Source organism: Apus apus, chromosome 24 (genome assembly GCF_020740795.1).
Source record: "Apus apus isolate bApuApu2 chromosome 24, bApuApu2.pri.cur, whole genome shotgun sequence".
Lineage (NCBI taxonomy): Eukaryota > Metazoa > Chordata > Aves > Apodiformes > Apodidae > Apus > Apus apus.
In genome coordinates, this window is record NC_067305.1 from 5,482,208 (window position 1) to 5,499,393 (window position 17,186).

At 64.0% G+C, this 17,186-nt stretch overlaps 4 protein-coding genes across 7 annotated transcripts; 3 read left to right on the forward strand and 1 right to left on the reverse strand.

Annotated features, from left to right (window-relative positions):
- Nucleotides 1-2,348: 2,348 nt before the first annotated feature.
- Nucleotides 2,349-7,933, reverse strand: PCSK4 (proprotein convertase subtilisin/kexin type 4). Its single transcript, XM_051639988.1, has 15 exons — nucleotides 7,751-7,933; nucleotides 7,358-7,462; nucleotides 7,175-7,270; nucleotides 6,889-7,017; nucleotides 6,219-6,295; nucleotides 6,001-6,089; nucleotides 5,351-5,523; nucleotides 5,072-5,284; nucleotides 4,752-4,852; nucleotides 4,312-4,415; nucleotides 4,031-4,148; nucleotides 3,659-3,835; nucleotides 3,282-3,406; nucleotides 2,881-2,997; nucleotides 2,349-2,805 (listed from the first exon to the last, which is right to left on the reverse strand). Exons 1-15 carry the CDS (start codon nucleotides 7,931-7,933, stop codon nucleotides 2,441-2,443), a joined length of 2,172 nt encoding a protein of 723 aa, XP_051495948.1. The 3' UTR covers nucleotides 2,349-2,440.
- A 202-nt stretch (nucleotides 7,934-8,135) lies between these two features.
- On the forward strand, nucleotides 8,136-12,840 carry REEP6 (receptor accessory protein 6). 2 transcript variants are annotated; one of them, XM_051639531.1, is made up of 6 exons: nucleotides 8,136-8,317; nucleotides 10,697-10,790; nucleotides 11,036-11,174; nucleotides 11,410-11,578; nucleotides 12,372-12,439; nucleotides 12,704-12,840. In XM_051639531.1, the coding sequence occupies exons 1-6, from the start codon at nucleotides 8,203-8,205 to the stop codon at nucleotides 12,719-12,721; spliced, it is 603 nt and encodes a 200-aa protein (XP_051495491.1). In that variant the 5' UTR covers nucleotides 8,136-8,202; the 3' UTR covers nucleotides 12,722-12,840. The 2 variants fall into 2 exon arrangements, with proteins under 2 accessions (XP_051495491.1, XP_051495492.1); XM_051639532.1 differs by lacking the exon at nucleotides 12,372-12,439.
- A 110-nt stretch (nucleotides 12,841-12,950) lies between these two features.
- C24H19orf25 (chromosome 24 C19orf25 homolog) lies at nucleotides 12,951-14,939 on the forward strand. 3 transcript variants are annotated; one of them, XM_051639546.1, is made up of 3 exons: nucleotides 12,951-12,986; nucleotides 13,596-13,772; nucleotides 13,856-14,939. In XM_051639546.1, the coding sequence occupies exons 2-3, from the start codon at nucleotides 13,625-13,627 to the stop codon at nucleotides 14,032-14,034; spliced, it is 327 nt and encodes a 108-aa protein (XP_051495506.1). In that variant the 5' UTR covers nucleotides 12,951-12,986; nucleotides 13,596-13,624; the 3' UTR covers nucleotides 14,035-14,939. The 3 variants fall into 3 exon arrangements, with proteins under 3 accessions (XP_051495506.1, XP_051495507.1, XP_051495508.1); XM_051639547.1 differs by having other exon boundaries at nucleotides 12,973-12,990; XM_051639548.1 differs by having other exon boundaries at nucleotides 12,974-13,016.
- Nucleotides 14,940-15,400: 461 nt separating this feature from the next.
- LOC127394177 (granzyme M-like) lies at nucleotides 15,401-16,821 on the forward strand. Its single transcript, XM_051639989.1, has 4 exons — nucleotides 15,401-15,528; nucleotides 15,838-15,979; nucleotides 16,225-16,479; nucleotides 16,597-16,821. The coding sequence occupies exons 1-4, from the start codon at nucleotides 15,437-15,439 to the stop codon at nucleotides 16,819-16,821; spliced, it is 714 nt and encodes a 237-aa protein (XP_051495949.1). The 5' UTR covers nucleotides 15,401-15,436.
- Nucleotides 16,822-17,186: the final 365 nt, after the last annotated feature.

Sequence of the window (17,186 nt, forward strand, 5' to 3'; positions counted from 1 at the left end):
CGGAAGACCCGCAGCACCCCGGGGTGCACCCTGGTCCTGGAGCTGGTGAGCTGGAGAGGTTGGGGGATGGGGTCGGGGGGGGGCTGCAGCCCCGAGGCTGGGGTCTGACTCTGCTCCCCCCTTGCAGGAGGGGACCCTGGTCTGCTCCTCTGTGCTCACCAGCTGGCGGCGAGGGGCTGCAGCCACCTTCACCATGGAGTTCCTGGGAGATGCCTACAAGGTGGGTGCCCGTGTGCTGGGGTGGGGACAGTGGAGTGCTGGGTCCCCAAGGGGGGTTGTGGAGATGCACAGGGTCTTGTGTGTTCTCTGTGCCTGTGTCCTTCCCTGCTACCGGAGCCCCAAGGGAGAAGGAGCCCCTGGGATCCTGGTTGGGTTGCTGATCTGCTCCTGGGGGTCACCTCGGTGTCAGGGCCTTGGTGCTGGTGGCTTCCTGGGGCTGTCTGATGATGCTGGTCCCTTCCAGGTCCATGTGGAGCTGCGTCCCCATGTGCAGCAGTTCCTGGAGAGCCTTTCCAAGACCTACGAGGTACCCAGACCCCCCAGGCTCTGTGTGAAGCCCCTGGGGTGCTGCTGTGTGGGGATGGGGACACCAGGGCAGCCTCTGCAGGGACCTTCACCTGCTCCCCCAGATCTTCATCTTCACAACTGCCAAGCAGGACTATGCTGAGAAGGTCCTGGATGTGCTGGACCCCAAGAGGAAGCTGATCAGGTGATGGCCTTGGTAACCCCCAGGGGACATCCCTGGTGGCAGGGACAGGTCTCCACGGGCACTGCCTCCCCTCCAGGCACTGCTTCTTCCAGCGGGATTGTCTCTGTGCCCGAGGCTGCTACTGGAAGGATCTGACCCGTCTGGGCAGGGACCTGGCCAAGACAGTGGCCCTGGACCACACCATGCAGGGCTTCCCTGCCCAGGTACCAGCAGTGATGGCTCTTGTGGGGGGGGTTCATGTGCACTGGACCCTCAGGGGCACCACGGCCATGGTGGCTTCTCCATGGCCAGCCCTCTCCCTCTCTCCCCAGGCTGCCAACTGGATCCCAGTGTCAAGGTGGTGGGGGGACCCACAGGACGAGGAGCTGCTGCACCTCATCCCACTGCTGGGACAGCTCAGCCGGGTGGTGAGGATGGGGTCTGGGGATGGGAGGGGATGGGTACCCTGGGCTCCCAGGGGGTGTGAGCTGCCCCAGGCCTTGCTGTGTGCAGAGCCCCCCAACCCAGTCTGTGTCTCTCCTGGTGCAGGACGACGTGCGCTCCCAGATCCAGCGGCAGTTCCCGCCCCACGGGCTGCCTGTTGAAGACTAGGCCAGCACAGCTGGGGGAGCAGGATGGAGAACCCCCCAGGGCTGTGGCAGCATGAGGGACCCTGCTCCCTGCTGGGCTCTGAGGGGCCAGTGGGGCTGGCACTGCCATGGGGGTGCTGAGCTCCAGCACATCCAGGCTCTAACTGATCCCACAGCTCCAGGCTGGAAGGTGTTTTGGCAAAGCTGTTTCCCCCAGATCCCTCCCTTGGTGTTGGGGGTCCTGCTGGGGACAACCCCTCAGTCTCAGCTGCTGTTGGATAAAAACCTCCACCCTGGCCCTGTGCACACCCAGCTCCTTCCTCCCTGTGCTCTAAGGTCCAGCCAAGGGTGCTCCATGGGTGATCCCACACCTGGACAAAGGTCTGGCTCAAACTCCTGGGCTCTGTGAACAGGCTGAGCCTGGGGATGGCACAGAGGGGGAGGGATGGAACAGGCACTGCCACCTCTGGGGGAAGTTTCGGGCTGGGGGCTGCCCAGCTCTGCCCCCGGGAGGGCCCCAGCTGGCAGCTCTCCCTGTGCCCAGCCCTGCCCGCTGCGTGCCGGGGCGCAGCTGCTGCTCTGCTGCTGCCAGCCCTGCTGGGACAGCCAGGGCCTGGGGGGCCCATCCCTGCTGCTGGGAGGGGAGGGGATGGACGTGGGGGTGCAGCAACCCTGGCACCCCTTTTTTAATGAATAAAAGTAACCGAGAGCTGGGACTTGCCCTGAGGTTTGGCTGCTCTCACTCTGCCCAGGGCTGCGTGGGCTCGTGGCTGAGCTTGTGCTGGAGGAGCTGCCTGTGGTCACTTGGCTGCAGCTGTTTGGAGGGAAGTCCCATCTCCTCCTCCTCCTCTTCGTGGCCCTCAGTGTCTGGGAAAGGGCAACAGGGCTCCTGGCCCTTCTGGAAAATGCTCCCTTGCAGCAGCAGCTCAGGTCCCCAGGGATGTGTGGAGAGATGAGGCAGATGGGGACAGAAGCCACCACCCGTGTCCCTGCTGATGCGCTGAGCTGGACACAGGGTGGGATCAGCTCAGGCACTGCTGGGAAGGGACGTCAGCCCTTGGAGGGGGAGGTCCAGAACAGCAAAAACACCAGTTTATTTTGGAAGCCGGGTGAGGGCAGCTGTGTCCCAGGCTGGGATCCTGCTGCCTGTGTGTCCCTGGTGTCACACTGCCCTTCTAGCCCGGGGGCAGCAGCCACCTTTCGTGAGGCAAAAGGCCACACAGTATGTGAAAATGACAGCTGTGGGGATCAGGGTCCTGCAGATGAGAGGGAGAAGGCTCCTCTGCATCTCCTCCTCGGGGAGGGAGCCCGGCACAGGGGAGCAGGAGTGAGTGACCTCGTCCAGGGTGCGGGCAGGGGGACAGGAGGTGCAGTTGTTGGCTGAAGAGCCCTGGCAGGTGTAGCAGGAGGGGTGGCAGCTGGCACAGACGCGGGTGGTGGTGGCAGCTCTCTGGATCCGGCCGTAGTAGCGCGGGGGGCAGTAGGAGAGGCAGGAGCGCTGGTGGGCGTACAGGGAACCCCCGCACTCTGCGGGGGGGGTGGTGGCATCAGCCGGGTTGTGGGGACACCTGGAGCAATGTCCCCTCCTGCCCTCGGGCTCACCCTGGCAGGCTCCCTGCGGGTCCCTGCGGAGGCAGCGCTCGGGCGGCGCTGCCCAGCGCCTGGCAGACATCTCCTCCTCCGTGCCGTGGAGGTGCAGGGTGAAGCTGGTGAGCAGCCCTGGGGCAGGAGGGATGGGACTTGGTGCTGGTGGCAGCTGCTTTCCCACCCTCCAGCCTTTGGGATCTTCAAGGTGTGGGGCTGGAGGCTTTGGGGGGAAGTGAGGTGTGTCCCTTCCTGGCCATGTGCTGGCCAGAGAGACCCCCAAACCAAACCAGCGTGGCCCTGCAGAAGGAGAGGGCTCACGGCCAGGCGGAGGACAAGCCAACAAGTGGGGGGAGGAAGAAGAATGACCAGGCACTGGGTGACACCCTGTGAATGGGGTTGTTGCCCCAGGCACCCACCTGTGTTAAAGGCATCACCCTTGTTCTCCAGCCGGAGTGTCCAGGTCCCGTTGGGGTTCTCATCCCAGAAGTGTGTAGACATGAAGGTCCAGTCCTTGTAGCCCTGTTGGCTGGTGTCGTAGGGGCTGGAGGAGAGGAGAGCTGGGGCTGGAAGGGAGGGGTGCAGCCTGTGCAGCCCCTCAGCCACCCTCACCTTGGTACAGTGGTACCACAAGATGTGGCAGGGGCCAGAGAGGAGTTTTGGGCTCAGTGGGGACCACAAGCAGCCCCTCTGGTCTGGCAGAATCTCTTGGCCCCAGGAGGGGCTGGGAGAGAAGAAGCCCCCTCTGACCCCCCCAGAGCTCTTTGCTCCCCACCAGCTGGCAGAGCGTCCTCACCGCACGGTCACCAGGGTGGACGTGGTGCCCATGGGGCTGGTCAGAGCAATCTCCAGGTCCCCCCTGCGGCTGTAGCTCAGGGAGAGCTGGGTCTGGACGTGCTCCAGCGAGCGGATGCGCCCGGAGCTCCCCGAGCAGGAGACCTCTGTGGAGATGGTGAGCTTGGAGCCGATGTTCCTGCCGGGAACAAGGCAGAGGTGAGGGCATCTCCTGCCCCTCCGTGGGTGTCCTGCCTGGCCCTGGGGTGACAGCAGAAGCCACATGGCACAGACGCTCCCTGGGAAGCGTCACCTGCTCCTGCCACGGGCACAGCACCTCTTTGCCACGAGAAAGTCCCCGTGTGGGCTCAGAGCAGGGCAGATGGTCCCTTACCGGGGGGCATGAAGAGCCTTGACCGAGCAGCTCCGCTGGGGCCGGGTTCCTGCCCAGGCCTTGGCCATCTCCACCAGCCGACCAGCGTCCAGGAGCCCGTACCCGTAGTAGTGACTCACTGAGAAGCAGGTGCCACCCAAAAGAGGGACACATGAGCCCGTCCGCAAGTGATGGCAGCGGGGACTCCCACCCCAGGCCTGCTGGCAGGGGTTTGAGGGGCAGCAGGACCCCCAGCCCGGGGAGGGGAGCAGGAGCAGGCAGGGGCTGAGCCCCGAGCTCACCCTGGCGCCCCACGCCGTTGACAGCCCAGTCCTCTGCCCGCAGGGACACGGGGCTGGAGGCCCTGACCACGAGGTGCTGCAGGTCCCGCCAGGTCAGCGCCGGGCTGGAAGCAACGAGGACTTGGGGACAGAGGCCACTGCTTTGGGTTGGCTTTTCAGGGCGAGATCTGGCTCTTCTAACTCGTGACACCAAGTTAGCCTGAGCTGGTCCCCCCTCAACCTCCTGTGCTGCCAAAATGGGAGCAACAGAGACCTCCAGAGGACGATTCTCCTCATGCCTCTGGCTGCTCTCCAGAAGCGTCCTGCCCCACCAGAGCCCAGGGAGATTTCAGCTCCACACACCCCAGCCTCTCTAGTAGCAAAGTCCTGTGTCCCTGCAGGCTCCTGGCAAGGCACCAGGCTCTCCCTGGGGACTGTCCCTCTGAGCTGCCACCACCTACTTGGCTTCCAGTGCCAGGGCAATGATCCCAGTGGCCAGTGGGGTGGAGGCTGAGCTGCCCATGTGCTTGTCAGTGCAGCCGTGGTGCAGGTCGGTGGTGACCTGGGGGGAAGAGGGGGGGTCTCAGCACCATTGCTGAGCAGAGGGCAGGACTGGCTGGAGTTGGGTAACCTCAGTCAATGCACCTTCTGTGTCTCCTCACAATTTTTGGGGGGTTCTAACACCGACGTTTTGATAAATCCCCCTCTCCCTCCCCGGCTAAGGGAGGGCTGGGATGAACCCACTCCATGCTGGGAAGGGGTGTCTGCCCAGGACACTCACGATCTGCTCGCGGCTGGTGGTTCTGCTGCTGTAGGTGGTGGTGAGGATGGCAGAGCAGCCCTCGCTGTACCGGGGCCGCCGGCCGCCCGCCAGGACGCTGCCCACCGCCAGCGTGTGGATGCTGTTGGCGTACCCGTCGCAGTTGCAGTTGTCGTAGTTGGTCCCACCGTTCCCCGAGGCCCAGATGAAGATGGAGCCGAGTCCACCCCGTCCCTGGCAGGAGGGAAGGTGAGCAGGGGGTCCCTCACGCCGCGTTCCCAAGGCTGTCCCCAAGCTTACCTGGGTGACCCCTCTGTAGAAGGCCTTGGTGGCCAAGGCGCCCGGCCCGTCCACGGTGCTCCCGTCGTCCTGGGGGCCCCAGCTGGCGCTGTAGATGTGGATGTGCTGGGGACGCAGGCTGAGGGCCTGGGCCTCCTCCACGTCGGTGACGTCCCCGTCCAGCAGCCGCACGCCTGCCAGGTCGGGGTGAGGAGCAGCCGTGTCCGAAGGGGGGGCAGCACTTGGGTGGTCACACCAGCTCCGGGTGGACGGGACCCCCGTACCCACCATGTGAAGGGAAGGCCTGAGGGGCACCTCGACAGCCTCCATGTCACCCCCTGGTTGCCCCAGGCACCTTTCCGGCTGCGCTGCCCTAAGACCAGGCTCCCACAGGTCTGTGCAGCCACCAGGAGCTGCTGCCCAAAGCTCCTCATTAAGCCCTTTGCAATTAAGCCCGGGGAGTTCTCCCAGTTTTTAGCCCCACTTGCAGCAGGGTCTGAGCCTGGTGCTGCCGTGGGGGTTGAACCGATGGTGTTACCCAGGGGGGTTGACCCCCCACCACAGCTCCCAGGTGCTACCCAGCACCCGCTGCTCCCCCCGGAGCATCTTCCTAGGGTTCCAGAGCTGGTTTATGTCCCTCATCCCACCAGGGTGCTGGAGCAATGGCTCACCTCCCACCTTGGCGTTGTAGGCGACGCCTGCGCCGCAGATCCGGTTGTTGGCTGCAGCTGCCACCACCCCCGCACAGCGTGTCCCGTGCCTGAGGAGCAGGGTTGGCACGAGTCCTCCAGGAGGGACCAAGGGTCCCAGGACAGTCCCAGCCCCCCAGGAGACAGAACACCCAGCACAGGGAAGGGGTTTCCTTGGACAATCCACCGGCAGGACTCACCGGTTCTCATCCCTGGCGTCGTACCTGGGCTGGGGGTCGGGGTCGTTGCTGTTGAAGTCGTAACTTGCCAGGGGGTCCTGTTGGCACGAGAGGCACTGGGTGAGCAAAGCACCTTTGGAGGGTTTGGGGCAGCTCAGCACGGGCTCCTGGTGCTTCGTCTGGGGTCTGGAAGCCTGGATCACCCAGCTTTGCTCATGAGCTCCCTGCCTGGGGCGGGCAGGGGGGACCCTTCACCTCGGTGGGGTTGACCTGGAGCTGTTGGAAATGGGTTTCACCAAAGGAGCTGGTGTCCTGGCTGGGAGAAAGCCCAGCATGGGGTCAATGAGCCTCACCAGCCATGCAGTTAGGAGCTAGAAATGTATTTTTATAAAAAAAAACCCACCAAGATCTACCCATCCTCTCCTCTGGAAGCAGGTGAGGATTTACCAGCTTTGCTGGCTTTGCAGCTTGCTGTAATCACAGCTCTTTTGGGGGCCTGAGCATGTACAAGTTCTAACGTTTCCTTGATGTGAGAATTCACGGTGGGAGACACCAAACCTTTTGATCCAGCCCCGGAGACGCTGAGCTCCCACTGCTCCACCCCAAGGGTGGGATGAAGTCCCTGGCTCCCACCCTCCCCTGGGCACAACCCGCCCTGGAGGTGCTGGCTCCTGCAGCCCCCGGGAGTTACGTAGTTGGCAGCCAGGTCCGGGTGGTCCTTCTCAATCCCGTCATCCAGGATGGTCAGCACGACCCCCAGCCCCGTGTACCCTTTGCTCCAGGCAGTGAGGATGTTTAGGTCAGGACTGATGTCATTGTTCTGGAAAAGGGATTAAATTTGCTCAGCCCCCGGGCAGCAGGCAGCGGGTGACCTTCAAGGGCTCTTCTGCTGCCTCATCACTGTCAGCATTAGTCCTGTTTACACCTCGGGAAGGTGATTTGCCGGAGGATTAGAGGAGAAAGCAGCACAATCTCACCATGTACCACTGCTTATGGAACCAGGGATCTGTTGGCACCACGTTGGCACTTCTCTTCGTGCGCCTCTTCAGGGTTTGCTGCTCAAACCAGAGGACCTGGGTGGGAAGCAGCACTGGGGGGGTCAGGGAGAGCTGGCCCAGCCTGGCAAGTGGCCTCGGTCCCTGCACCCACCTCCTCCCTACCTTGGGCTCTCTCGCCAGCCGCATGTTCCAGCCCCAGTGTCTGCTCAGGGCTCTCTGCCTGGTGCCACGGTGGGTGAAGTGGTAATAGGGCTCCCCCTCCATCACCTGCGGGTGCAAAGAGCTGTTGTAAGAGGTGGTTTCTAGACAACCAGCCGGGGCTGCTGTGCCAGCTCCACGGGCGCTGTAGGGACCACAAAGACACGTTTAACGTGACTTGTGTGTGGCAGGACCAGCAGAGAGCAGCACTCGGAAAACAGAGCAGGCTCACGGGGGAGGTTTAGGGGAGCCTCTTGGGTTTCCTTGACTGGGGATAAGTGGAGGGCACAAGCCGAGGAGGACAAGCAAAGCTGGGGCGGGGGGGATGTCCCCAAGGAGGGAGGCTCTGGGCTGCACCTGGCCCAGGCAGAGCAGGCCGTGCCGGCGAGCCAGACCCATGGCCTCCAGCGGCCCTTCCACCACCTGCACGGCCCAACTGCTCAGGTAGACCCGGTGCTCGGTGAGGCCCGGTGAAGGGGCAGCGCTGGCGACCATCAACCCCAGCCCCAGCAACAGCCCCGGGCTCGGCCGCGCCGCCATGGAGGCCGCGGCCCCTCCGCGTTGCCCTGGCAACGCCCGCGCAACCCCCGCGGCGGCGCGGCGGAGCGTCGCCCCGCCCCCTGGTGGCAACGCCCCGCCCCCTGGTGGCAACGCCCCGCCCTCTCGTGGCAACGCCCCGCACATCACGGCACGCCCCCCGCCTAAGCCCCGCCCCCTCATTGTACCGTCACGCCCCCTCACACTGACGCCCCGCCCACTCCCGGTGCCGTCCCGGGAGCCGCGGGGTTCGGGCCGGGGCCGCCGCCGCCATGGGGTCGGTGTATCAGCGCCTGCAGCGCTGCCTCGATCGCCCCGGCCCCCTCGGGAACCTGCTGGGCCGGATGGAGGCTCGTACCGGTATCAAGCGGATCTACCTGGCCACAGGTGCGACTCCCGGGCCCCCCCCCCGGTTGCTCCGCAGGGCTGTGGGTGCCCGCGCCCCTCCTGTCCCTCCATCTGGGAGGGTCTCCGAGGGTCCTGCCTCTGTCCTAGGGTGCCCTGGGTGCCCCTCACCGTGCTCCTGAGCTTTGGGGTGAGGGGGAGAGCCCGGGGCGGGGGGGCAGGACCCCCTGTGTTTGGGCTGCTGGGTGCACTGGTGGAACGGGGCTGGGGTGGGGGGCTGCACAGTCCATCCTCATCTTCAGCGGGCATGAAACCCTGCACCCCAAAACCCCCGGGGTCAGAGGTTTCATCTCCAAGACCCCTGAGAAGCCTGGCTTGGATGGAGGGGGCAGTCCCTGCTCCCTGAGGGGTGAACCCCCAAAATGCAGCAGGTCGGACTGGGCGCTGGGGATGGGAGTGGCTGTCCCCATGTCCCCCTCCCTGGTGGGAGGGCAGAGGTCCGGCTGCTAACTAGATCCTGTTTGCTCATTAATTAACTAGCTGGTAATTTCCCTAGGGAGTGTCGGTGTCCTCAGCACAGCGTGATCCATCTGCTCCATCCTTGCTGCCCATCCAATTCCATATTTTGTATCAAACCTCCCAGGAGGGGCTCGGGGCTCCCTGGTTTCCCCGTTCCCCCTCGGCACTTCCCCTGCCCTTCCCCTTCCAGGGCCAGTTCCCAGCCCTTCCCCTGCTGCAGGGCTGGTTTTCCTGCTCTAGGGGAGAGAGGGATCCAGGAGCAGGCAGGTTGTGTTTGGACACGGTGTGTGGCTGTTGGTGGCTCCAAGCAAAATGGTGCCAGGGCTTTGGTTGTGCTGGGCTTTGGGGGCAGGGGGAGGGCAGAGGCAGCTCTTCCACTCAGGAGCGATGGTCCCGTGTGCTCCATCCCTGTCTGGAAAGAAGGAGCTGCTGCTAAACTAAAAAAATACCCCAACTTCTCCCTGTCCTGGCTCTGGAGCAATTCCCAGTTTGGGTCTGAACCCAACAGGGCTGGTTCTGTGTCTCCAGGACTGACCCGGGGGCTGCAGCCTGGAGCCCATCTTGCCTGGCCTTGGGCTGGCACAGCCAGGGTGGTGGCTCCAGCTGGGCCAAAATCCAGGAGGAGGAGGAGGAGAAGGAGGAGGAGGAGGAGGAGAAGGAGGAGGAGGAGGAGGAGGAGGAGGAGAGCGTCCCCCTTCCCAAGGCACGAGGCTGCCCCCTCAGCAGCTTTTTGGGAATGAAGCCCTTTCACTTGCTTATTTGCTGTTACATAAAGCTCTCTGGGGGCTGAACTTCCATGAAATCCTGCAGAGGCTCTGGTGGGAAGGAACCCAGCGCTGCCTCAACCTGCCTGTTGGTTTTCCTCTCAGGGGGGGTTTGTGATTGCTCCAAAGCCACGTTCCTGCTGCCTGGCTGCTGGGAAAGACCCAGAGCCCCGTTGGTGCCTGGAACACGCTCCAGGGGCCAGAGCCAGGTGCAGAAATGCTGCCGTGAGCAGAGCTGGGATAATCCGCCCTCCCTGCCCCACAAGGGCTTTCCTCTAATTCCCCAGCACAGACAGGTTAAATCCCGGCTTTCCTGCTCGCTGTGGGATGAGCTTCCCGGAGCATTTTGTACACCAGGCAGGGGAGATGCTGCTGGGCTGGGCTCTGGCTTGGCCTCGGGGTCTGTGGCAGCTGCCTCGGGAAGTCTGGGGGGAGCTGGTGGCATCTCCAGGCCCTCCAAGCCAGGAGGGAACCAGGGTCTTGGCTGTGGTTCCAGCACCGAGGGCCCCTTGTCCCGGCTCTCCCAGCCCCACTGGTCCTGCCACCAAACGTCCAAGGGCCGGGCAGACCCCAAAGCCTGGGCTGACATTTAATTGTAATGATTTGATTTAATAAGAGGGGTTGCTGGTTCTCGGGGGGCTGAAGGAGCAGCGGCTGCTCAGAGGGGTGTGCAGGGAGCAGGAACGAGGGCCGGGCACTGGGCTCCCAGAGCTGGAACTGGGAAAACTGTCCTTGAACAGTCGCTATCAAGATGCCAAGTGTCTCCCAGCGTGGAGGAGGAGCCTGGAGCTTTGACTTTGGATTGCAGGGGTGTGTTGAAGTTTTCTGATGTCTCTGCAGCCCTGGCCTTGCTCCAGACTGGTGATGGGTCAAAAAACCCTGGGAGTTTGTTGTGGTTAAAGTCCCTTCCAGGTCAGGGAGGGGACAAACAGTGACAGGATCAGGTGGTGGCTCCCTTGGGCATGAGGCTCTGCCACCTGCAGCAGCTCAGTGCCGCGTGCTCAGCACCTCAGTGGTCCAGAGCGTCGTGCTGGAATTAATTTGGGGTGGTTGTTGTTGCCAACTGGAAGGACCTGGGGTCTCTCCTCGCTGTCCAGGCCTCGGCAGGTACCTGAGGGTCCTCTCTGTCCCCCGGCAGGTTCTGTAGCTCTCCTGGGGCTCTACCTGGCGTTCGGCTACGGCGCCTCCCTGCTCTGCAACATCATTGGCTTCGCCTACCCCGCATACGTCTCGTGAGTACCCACATCCCAGCCCCTGCAGAGCACTCCCTGCCCCTAGCTGAGGGTCTCCCTGCTCAATGGTCAGGCCAGGAAGCTCTTGAGACCTTCCCAAAAATACTAGGAGCTGGCACGGTCCCAGCTGGGGGCAGCAGCTCCTGTTAGGCAGGTTTGCTCTGGGGTTTGGAGGATTTGGGAAGGAGGTGCCCAGCCGGGCAGCAGGGCTGTGGCAGCAGCACCCTCCCCCTCTCCTGCCACAGCATCAAAGCCATCGAGAGCTCCAGCAAGGACGATGACACCACGTGGCTGACGTACTGGGTGGTGTACGGCGTCTTCAGCATAGCCGAGTCCTTCTCTGACCTCTTCCTCTACTGGTTCCCATTCTACTACACTGGGAAGGTACTGGCTTCGTGTGGGGGTGCTGGGCACAGAGTCTTGCCTGAGGGTTGAATCTGGAGGAACCAAGCGTGGTGGGCTCTGCAGGGTGGTGGGGCTGCAGTCTAGTGCAGAGTTCCCTGCAGTCCTGGCAGCTCCAGCCTTGGGAAGGTGCCTTTGGGCTGGAGGGGACCAGGGGCGGCCTCGCTCGGCCCCTGCCCTGCTGCTGTCCAGCCCTGAGCACCTCTCCTCCCCGCAGTGCCTGTTCCTGCTGTGGTGCATGGCCCCCATCTCCTGGAACGGGTCTCATGTCCTCTACCAGACTGTCATCCGGCCCCACTTCCTCAAGCACCACCAGAGTGTGGACAAAGCACTGGGCAACATCAGCACCAAAGCCCTGGACGCGGCTTCCAGTGTCACCCGAGAAGGTAACGTGGGTCCCTGCTGTCCTGCTCCTTGTCTGGTGGGTGGTGTTCCCTGGAGCACAGCTGGGCTCCCCTGGGACACGGCCAGCTCTCCTTTTAACCACCAGCACGAATGCTCAGGGGAAGGGTCTTTTCACTTGGGGTGTGATTTTTAATATTATAATGACATAATGAGCTAAGTTCACCTGAAGGACACAATATCCCAAGGTCTATGGCTCCAACTGCCCCACACTGCTTTTGCTGTCAAACTTCTTGATTTTGGTTCTTCTTTATCACCTCCCACATTCCTTAGGTCAAATCATCCATACAGACCTCAAGTCTTCTCTGCCAAGTGGGTGATTTCCAGGAGACACCCTTAAAACCTCTTGGTTAATTGTCTTCTTCAAGGCCTGGATATTCCAGGATTATAGAATCATAGACTGGTTTGGAAGGGACCTTAAAGATCATCTAAATCCACATGGGCAGGGACACCTCCCACCAGCCCAGGCTGCTCCAAGCCCCATCCAACCTGCCCTTCAACACTGCCAGGGATGGGGCAGCCACAGCTTCCCTGGGCAGCCTGGGCCAGGGTCTCACCACCCTCACACTCAAGAACTTCTTCCTGGCTCCATGCTGGCCACGGTACCAAGTGTCTCCCTGCAGGGAAATCTCACACGCAATCATCACATCCTTCTGAATTCCTGAGTTATTTTCCCTCAGCAGGAGCCGAGCAGGGGGTTCTCTCTTTCTCTCTCTCTCTTTCTCTTTCCAACCCCACCTCTTTAATCCTCTCTCTCTTCTCTTTGCACGGGCCCAGTCCTGCGGACTCTGGTGGCCAGCAGAGCCCGCCTGACGGCCGAGGTGGCCCCACAGCTCAGCCTGTCCGTACGTACCAGCCACGTTTGCCACCGAACCAGGAGAAAGGGACATTCCATGGGATGTTGTGGCCACCCAAACGATCTCCTGCTCACACCCAACCGTCCCTTTCTCCCTTGGCTTGGGTAGAACAGGCACTTTCCCTCTTGCTTCTCCATAGCCAGATTTCCCCTAGAATTCCCTCTCCTCTGGCTTTCCATCTCCATCTGCTCCTCTGGGCCCGTGTGTTCCTCAGGGATGGGATCCTAACCATCATCTCCGTGTCTTCCACAGCCTCCAAAGGAACCTTGAACATGGGAGAGAAGAGGGAGTGAGACGGATTGATCTTACTCCTGGGGCCTGGGCTTGGGCCGGGGTCCCGCCCCAGGCCCCGCTGTTGTTTCCCCCCAATAAACCCGCTGGAATCATCATTCTCCGTGTTAATACCGCGCGGTTCCTTGGAGGCAGCGGCGCCTTTAAGAGAAGGGGCGTGGCCACCCCAAGGGGGCGTGGTCATGTGGGGAAAAGGGGCGGGGCGGAAGTGAGGTAGAGAGGAGGGCGGCGGGGGCGCAGCGCGGTGGGTCCGTCCGTCCGTCCTGGGGAGGGGGCGGGGGGGCTTTGTCTGTCTGTCTGTCTGTCTGTCTGTCTGTCTGTCTGTCCGTCCCGAGGGCGGGGGGGTCTGTCTGTTTGTCCTGGGAGGGGACAGGGGCGGGGGGCGTCGGTCGGTCTGTGCTGGGGGGAGGCTCTGTCTGTCTGTCTGTCCTGGGTCGGCGAGGGGGGAGGTTTCTGTTTGTCCTGGGCTGGGTAAGGGGGGGGTCTGTCTGTCTGTCTGTCTGTCTGTCTGTCTGTCTGTCTGGAGGTGCGGCAAGAAGGGGATCTGTCCATCCTGGGGTAGGGAAGGGGGAGGTCTGTCTGTCTTGGTGTGGATAAGGGGTGGTCGGTCTTTCTGTCCGTCTGACGGGCAACGAGAGCTGCTGCCTGTCCTGGGGCAGCGAGTAGGACTGTCCGTCTGTCCGTCCGTCTGTCCGTCTGTCTGTCTGTCTCGGGGAGGTGGTGACGGGGGGTCTGCTTGTCTCGGGGGGGCACAGGGAGGGGAGAGGTAGGTCTGTCTGTCTGAAGGGCAGTGCGCAGGGCTCTGTCTGTCTGTCTGGGGCCAGAGTCTCATCCCGCCCCCCCACCCCCCCAGCCCCCCTGCGTGTGTGCGGCCCCCCCGGGATGACCTCCAAGGCCAAGCGGGTTCTGCCCTCGCGCCCCGAGCCCCCCAGCCTGGAGCAGGTCCTGGCCGACGTGCAGGGCACCCACCCGGCAGACCCCGTCTTCCTCCTCCCCGCCGAGCCCCGCCAGGACCCCGGACCCTCCCCAGGTGAGTCCCTGCGGTGGGGAGGGGCAGCAATGCGGGGGGTGGTCCCAGCAGCCCCGCTGAGCCCCCGCTCTGCGCCCCCCCAGGCTCCCCCAGCCCCGCCGAGGAGCGGGAGCGGTTGTACCGACAGAGCCGCTCCTACGTGGAGATGAACCAGCGGCTGCAGGAATCCCGGGAGCGGCTGCGGGAGCGGCGGGAGGAGCTGCAGAGAGCGGGGGCAGCGCTGGAGAGCGGCATGGCCGAGATGAGGCAGAAAGCCTGCTGAGGGGGGCTGCTCCTCCAGGAGCCCCCTGGGCACCCCGGGACTCCCCTACTCCTCCCTGGACACCCCAGGACTCCTCCAGGAGCCCCCTGGGCACCCCGGGACTCCTCTGCTCTGCCCTGGACACCCTGGGACTCCTCCAGGACCCCCCTGGACACCCCACAGTTTCACCTGCCCGAAGGGGGCAGATCTGGTTTGCGGAAGGTTCGCTGTTCCCACGTTGCTGCCGGTGACTCGGGCCGGGCAGCCCGACCTTTCCCCAGGGAGTGGCCGGTTCCTGGTGCTGGAAGGAAAGTTCCCACCTGGGGTTTGGTCCCTGCTGCCCGTGACGTTGTTGCCCTGGTCCCTGCCTGGTGACATGTCCGCCACGCGCCGCCGCTTCGCCTACGACTTTTCCCTCTGGTACTGCCCCGAGGACGAGCACGTGGCCTCTCACATCTCGGAGCGCTTGAAGAAAGAGGGATTTCAGGGATATGTGGAGCACCAGGACCAAGTGGCCGGGACCTGTGTCATCCCGTCTGCCGTGGAGGTGATCGAGGCCAGCCGGGTGGCCATCCTCCTCCTCTCTGCCAGGTCCCTGCGCGACCCGTGGTGCCAGCAGGTTTCCCAGTGGAACCTGTATCACATCATCCACTGCCACGGGACCAAGGTCATCCCCGTCTGCGTGGGGGTGAAGAAGGCTGAGGTGCCCCCTTTCCTGCAGCACCTCACGGGGCTGGAGTTCCAGGCCAACTTCTTCTTCGAGCGGCTGGTGGGCAGCCTGAGGACACCCCGCTCGGCAGCCGCCAGAGCCCGGCGCCCCCCGGCCTGGACAGCAAAGAGCTGAGGGGCTGGTGGTGACAGCCCCCCCGGGGGTCTGTCCTCTGCTTCAGACTGTCACCAATCTCATTAAAACCCTTCTTGGAGAAGTGAGGATGTGACTTTTGTCACCTGTGAGCAGGGGGGGAGGGTAAAATAAAACCCCGGGGTGGCTGTGGGTGGTTTTTCCATCCCCCCCAGCCCCGAGGTGTTTGCCCTGCCCCACGGGTGCCTCTTCCCCTTCCTGCCCCCTCCCCCCCACCCAGCGGGGGGTCTGTTCCCCACTGCCACCCTGTGCTGCTGTCACACAGGACGTGGGACTTCGCGCCCAGCTTTGTCACCAGAGAGGCACAGGGAGGGATGGGGGCGAGGGGCTGCCTGGGGCTGCTGCTGCTGCTCACCCTGCCTTCGGCTGCCCCCGGTGAGTGCTGGGGGGCTGGGGGGGCAGCAGGGGCTGGAGGACAGGAGGGGGTCCAGAAGTGGTGGGGGACAGGGGGTGCTGGTTGGGGCAGGGCAGGGACAGACTCTCCTCTCCCCGGCAGCGCGGGGCTGGCTCCAGCCGTCGGTCATCGGGGGGCACGAGGCCAAACCCCACTCCAGGCCCTACATGGTGTCCATCCAGATCAGGGGGGTCCACGCCTGTGGGGGGGCACTGCTGCACCGGCGCTGGGTGCTGACGGCTGCGCACTGCCTGCCGCCGTGAGTCCTGGCGTGGGGGCTTGTGGGGGTGCAAGGGGGGAACGGGGGGTCTCTATGGGGCTCCCTGTGGGGGATGGGGGGCTCGGTGGGGCTCCCTGTGGGGGATGGGGGTCTCGGTGGGGCTCCAAGTGGGGGACAGGAGGTCTCGGTGGGGCTCCATGTGGGGGATGGGGGCTCAGTGGGCTCCATGTGGGGAAGGAGGGTCTTGGTGGGGCTGCATGTGAGGGATGGGGGTCTCGGTGGGGTTCCACATGGGGGCCGAGGATCTCCCCAGCCCCCCCGCCGACGCTGGCTCCCGGGGGGCAGGAGGGGGGCTGCGGTGAGGGCGGTGCTGGGGCTGCACAGCCTGCGGGAGCGCGGGGCGGCCACGCAGACCTTGGGCATCCGGGCAGCCTGTCCCCACCCCGGCTACGACCGCCGGACGATGGAGAACGACCTGCTGCTACTGCAGGTGGGCAAGGGTTGGTGGGACACACACACACACACTCACACACACACACACACACGCGGGGTTCACACCTTGCCGGGGCCGGGTGACATTTCCTCTTCACACCTCCCAGCGTGTGCACAGCTCAGTGACATCCCGTGTGCTGCCTCCGTGTGTGTGTGTGTGTGTGAGTGTGTGTGTGTGTGTGTCCCCAGCCTCGGCCACCCCCCCCGACGTGCTGGGGGTCTGAGGTTGCCCCCTGCCCGCAGCTGGAGGGGACGGTGACGCTGGGCAGGACGCGGCGGCTCATCAAGCTGCCGGGGAAGGAGCCGGCGGCCGGGGGGGGCTGCAGCCTGGCGGGGTGGGGGGTCCGCCAGCGCGGGGGGCTCTCGGCCACGCTGCAGGAGCTGGAGGTGACAGTGCTGGACACACGGATGTGCAACAACAGCCGCTTCTGGAACGGCGAGATCAGCCCCACCATGATCTGCTTCCAGGGGCGCCAGAGGGGCTCGGGACCCTCCAAGGTGAGGAGCTGGGGGGATGCTCACCCCGAGCAGAGGGGTGAGATGCTCCCTTGGCCACGGGGGGGGGGGAGCCCCCGGCCCCCAGGCAGGGCCCATCCCCACTGTCAGCACCCCCAGGGTGACTCGGGGGGCCCGCTGGTGTGCGGGGGCCGGGCGGCCGGCGTGTTGTCCTTCACCAGCCCCCATCCCACCGACCCGTTCAAGCCGCCGGTCGCCTCTTCAGCCGTGAAACACAAGAAATGGATTCAGAAAACCCTGCGGAGGGGCTGCAAACACCCCCGCCCGGCCTGGGGCCGTGGGACAGAGAGGCCCCCTTTCCTATTTACACAGGTTGGCTTTTAATTGTTAACACTGCCCAGAGACCGGGGCAAGGAATGTCCTTGGTACATAGATACAGTGCGGGGGGTGGGCAGGGGGCCTGGGGGGTTTGTCACAGAGCCAGGCTGGGGCTGTGCCCAGGTATGGGGTGATTCCAGTCCTCCCAGCACATCCCGTGCTCTGTCACAGCACTCAGGAGTGGGGACAATTGCTGCCCCCAGGGACAGTCCCCTTGTCTTCAGCCTGGGTCCTGCTGGGCACCGGTGTCCCTGTCCCCATGTCACACTCCTGGGGACCTCGTGCCTGTCCCCACAGCCCTGGTGCCTCAGTGCCCACCCCCATGGCCCCAGTGCAACTCCCCAGGGCCCCTTGCACCCCTGTGTGTCCCT

Bases quoted from the DNA above. Each gene is read 5' to 3' on its own strand.
- LOC127394177 (XM_051639989.1), top strand. From the start codon at position 15,437: ATGGTGTCCATCCAGATCAGGGGGGTCCACGCCTGTGGGGGGGCACTG. The intron at 15,529-15,837 runs GTGAGTCCTGGC...GGGGGGCAGGAG, and splicing joins GCTGCGCACTGCCTGCCGCC to GGGGGCTGCGGTGAGGGCGG. The intron at 15,980-16,224 runs GTGGGCAAGGGT...CCCTGCCCGCAG, and splicing joins ACGACCTGCTGCTACTGCAG to CTGGAGGGGACGGTGACGCT.
- C24H19orf25 (XM_051639546.1), top strand. From the start codon at position 13,625: ATGACCTCCAAGGCCAAGCGGGTTCTGCCCTCGCGCCCCGAGCCCCCC. The intron at 13,773-13,855 runs GTGAGTCCCTGC...GCGCCCCCCCAG, and splicing joins GGACCCCGGACCCTCCCCAG to GCTCCCCCAGCCCCGCCGAG.
- PCSK4 (XM_051639988.1), bottom strand. From the start codon at position 7,933: ATGGCGGCGCGGCCGAGCCCGGGGCTGTTGCTGGGGCTGGGGTTGATG. The intron at 6,090-6,218 runs GTGAGTCCTGCC...CCTGCTCCTCAG, and splicing joins GACGCCAGGGATGAGAACCG to GCACGGGACACGCTGTGCGG. The intron at 3,836-4,030 runs GTAAGGGACCAT...TGTTCCCGGCAG, and splicing joins AAGGCTCTTCATGCCCCCCG to GAACATCGGCTCCAAGCTCA.
- REEP6 (XM_051639531.1), top strand. From the start codon at position 8,203: ATGGGGTCGGTGTATCAGCGCCTGCAGCGCTGCCTCGATCGCCCCGGC. The intron at 8,318-10,696 runs GTGCGACTCCCG...GTCCCCCGGCAG, and splicing joins GCGGATCTACCTGGCCACAG to GTTCTGTAGCTCTCCTGGGG. The intron at 10,791-11,035 runs GTGAGTACCCAC...CTCCTGCCACAG, and splicing joins GCCTACCCCGCATACGTCTC to CATCAAAGCCATCGAGAGCT.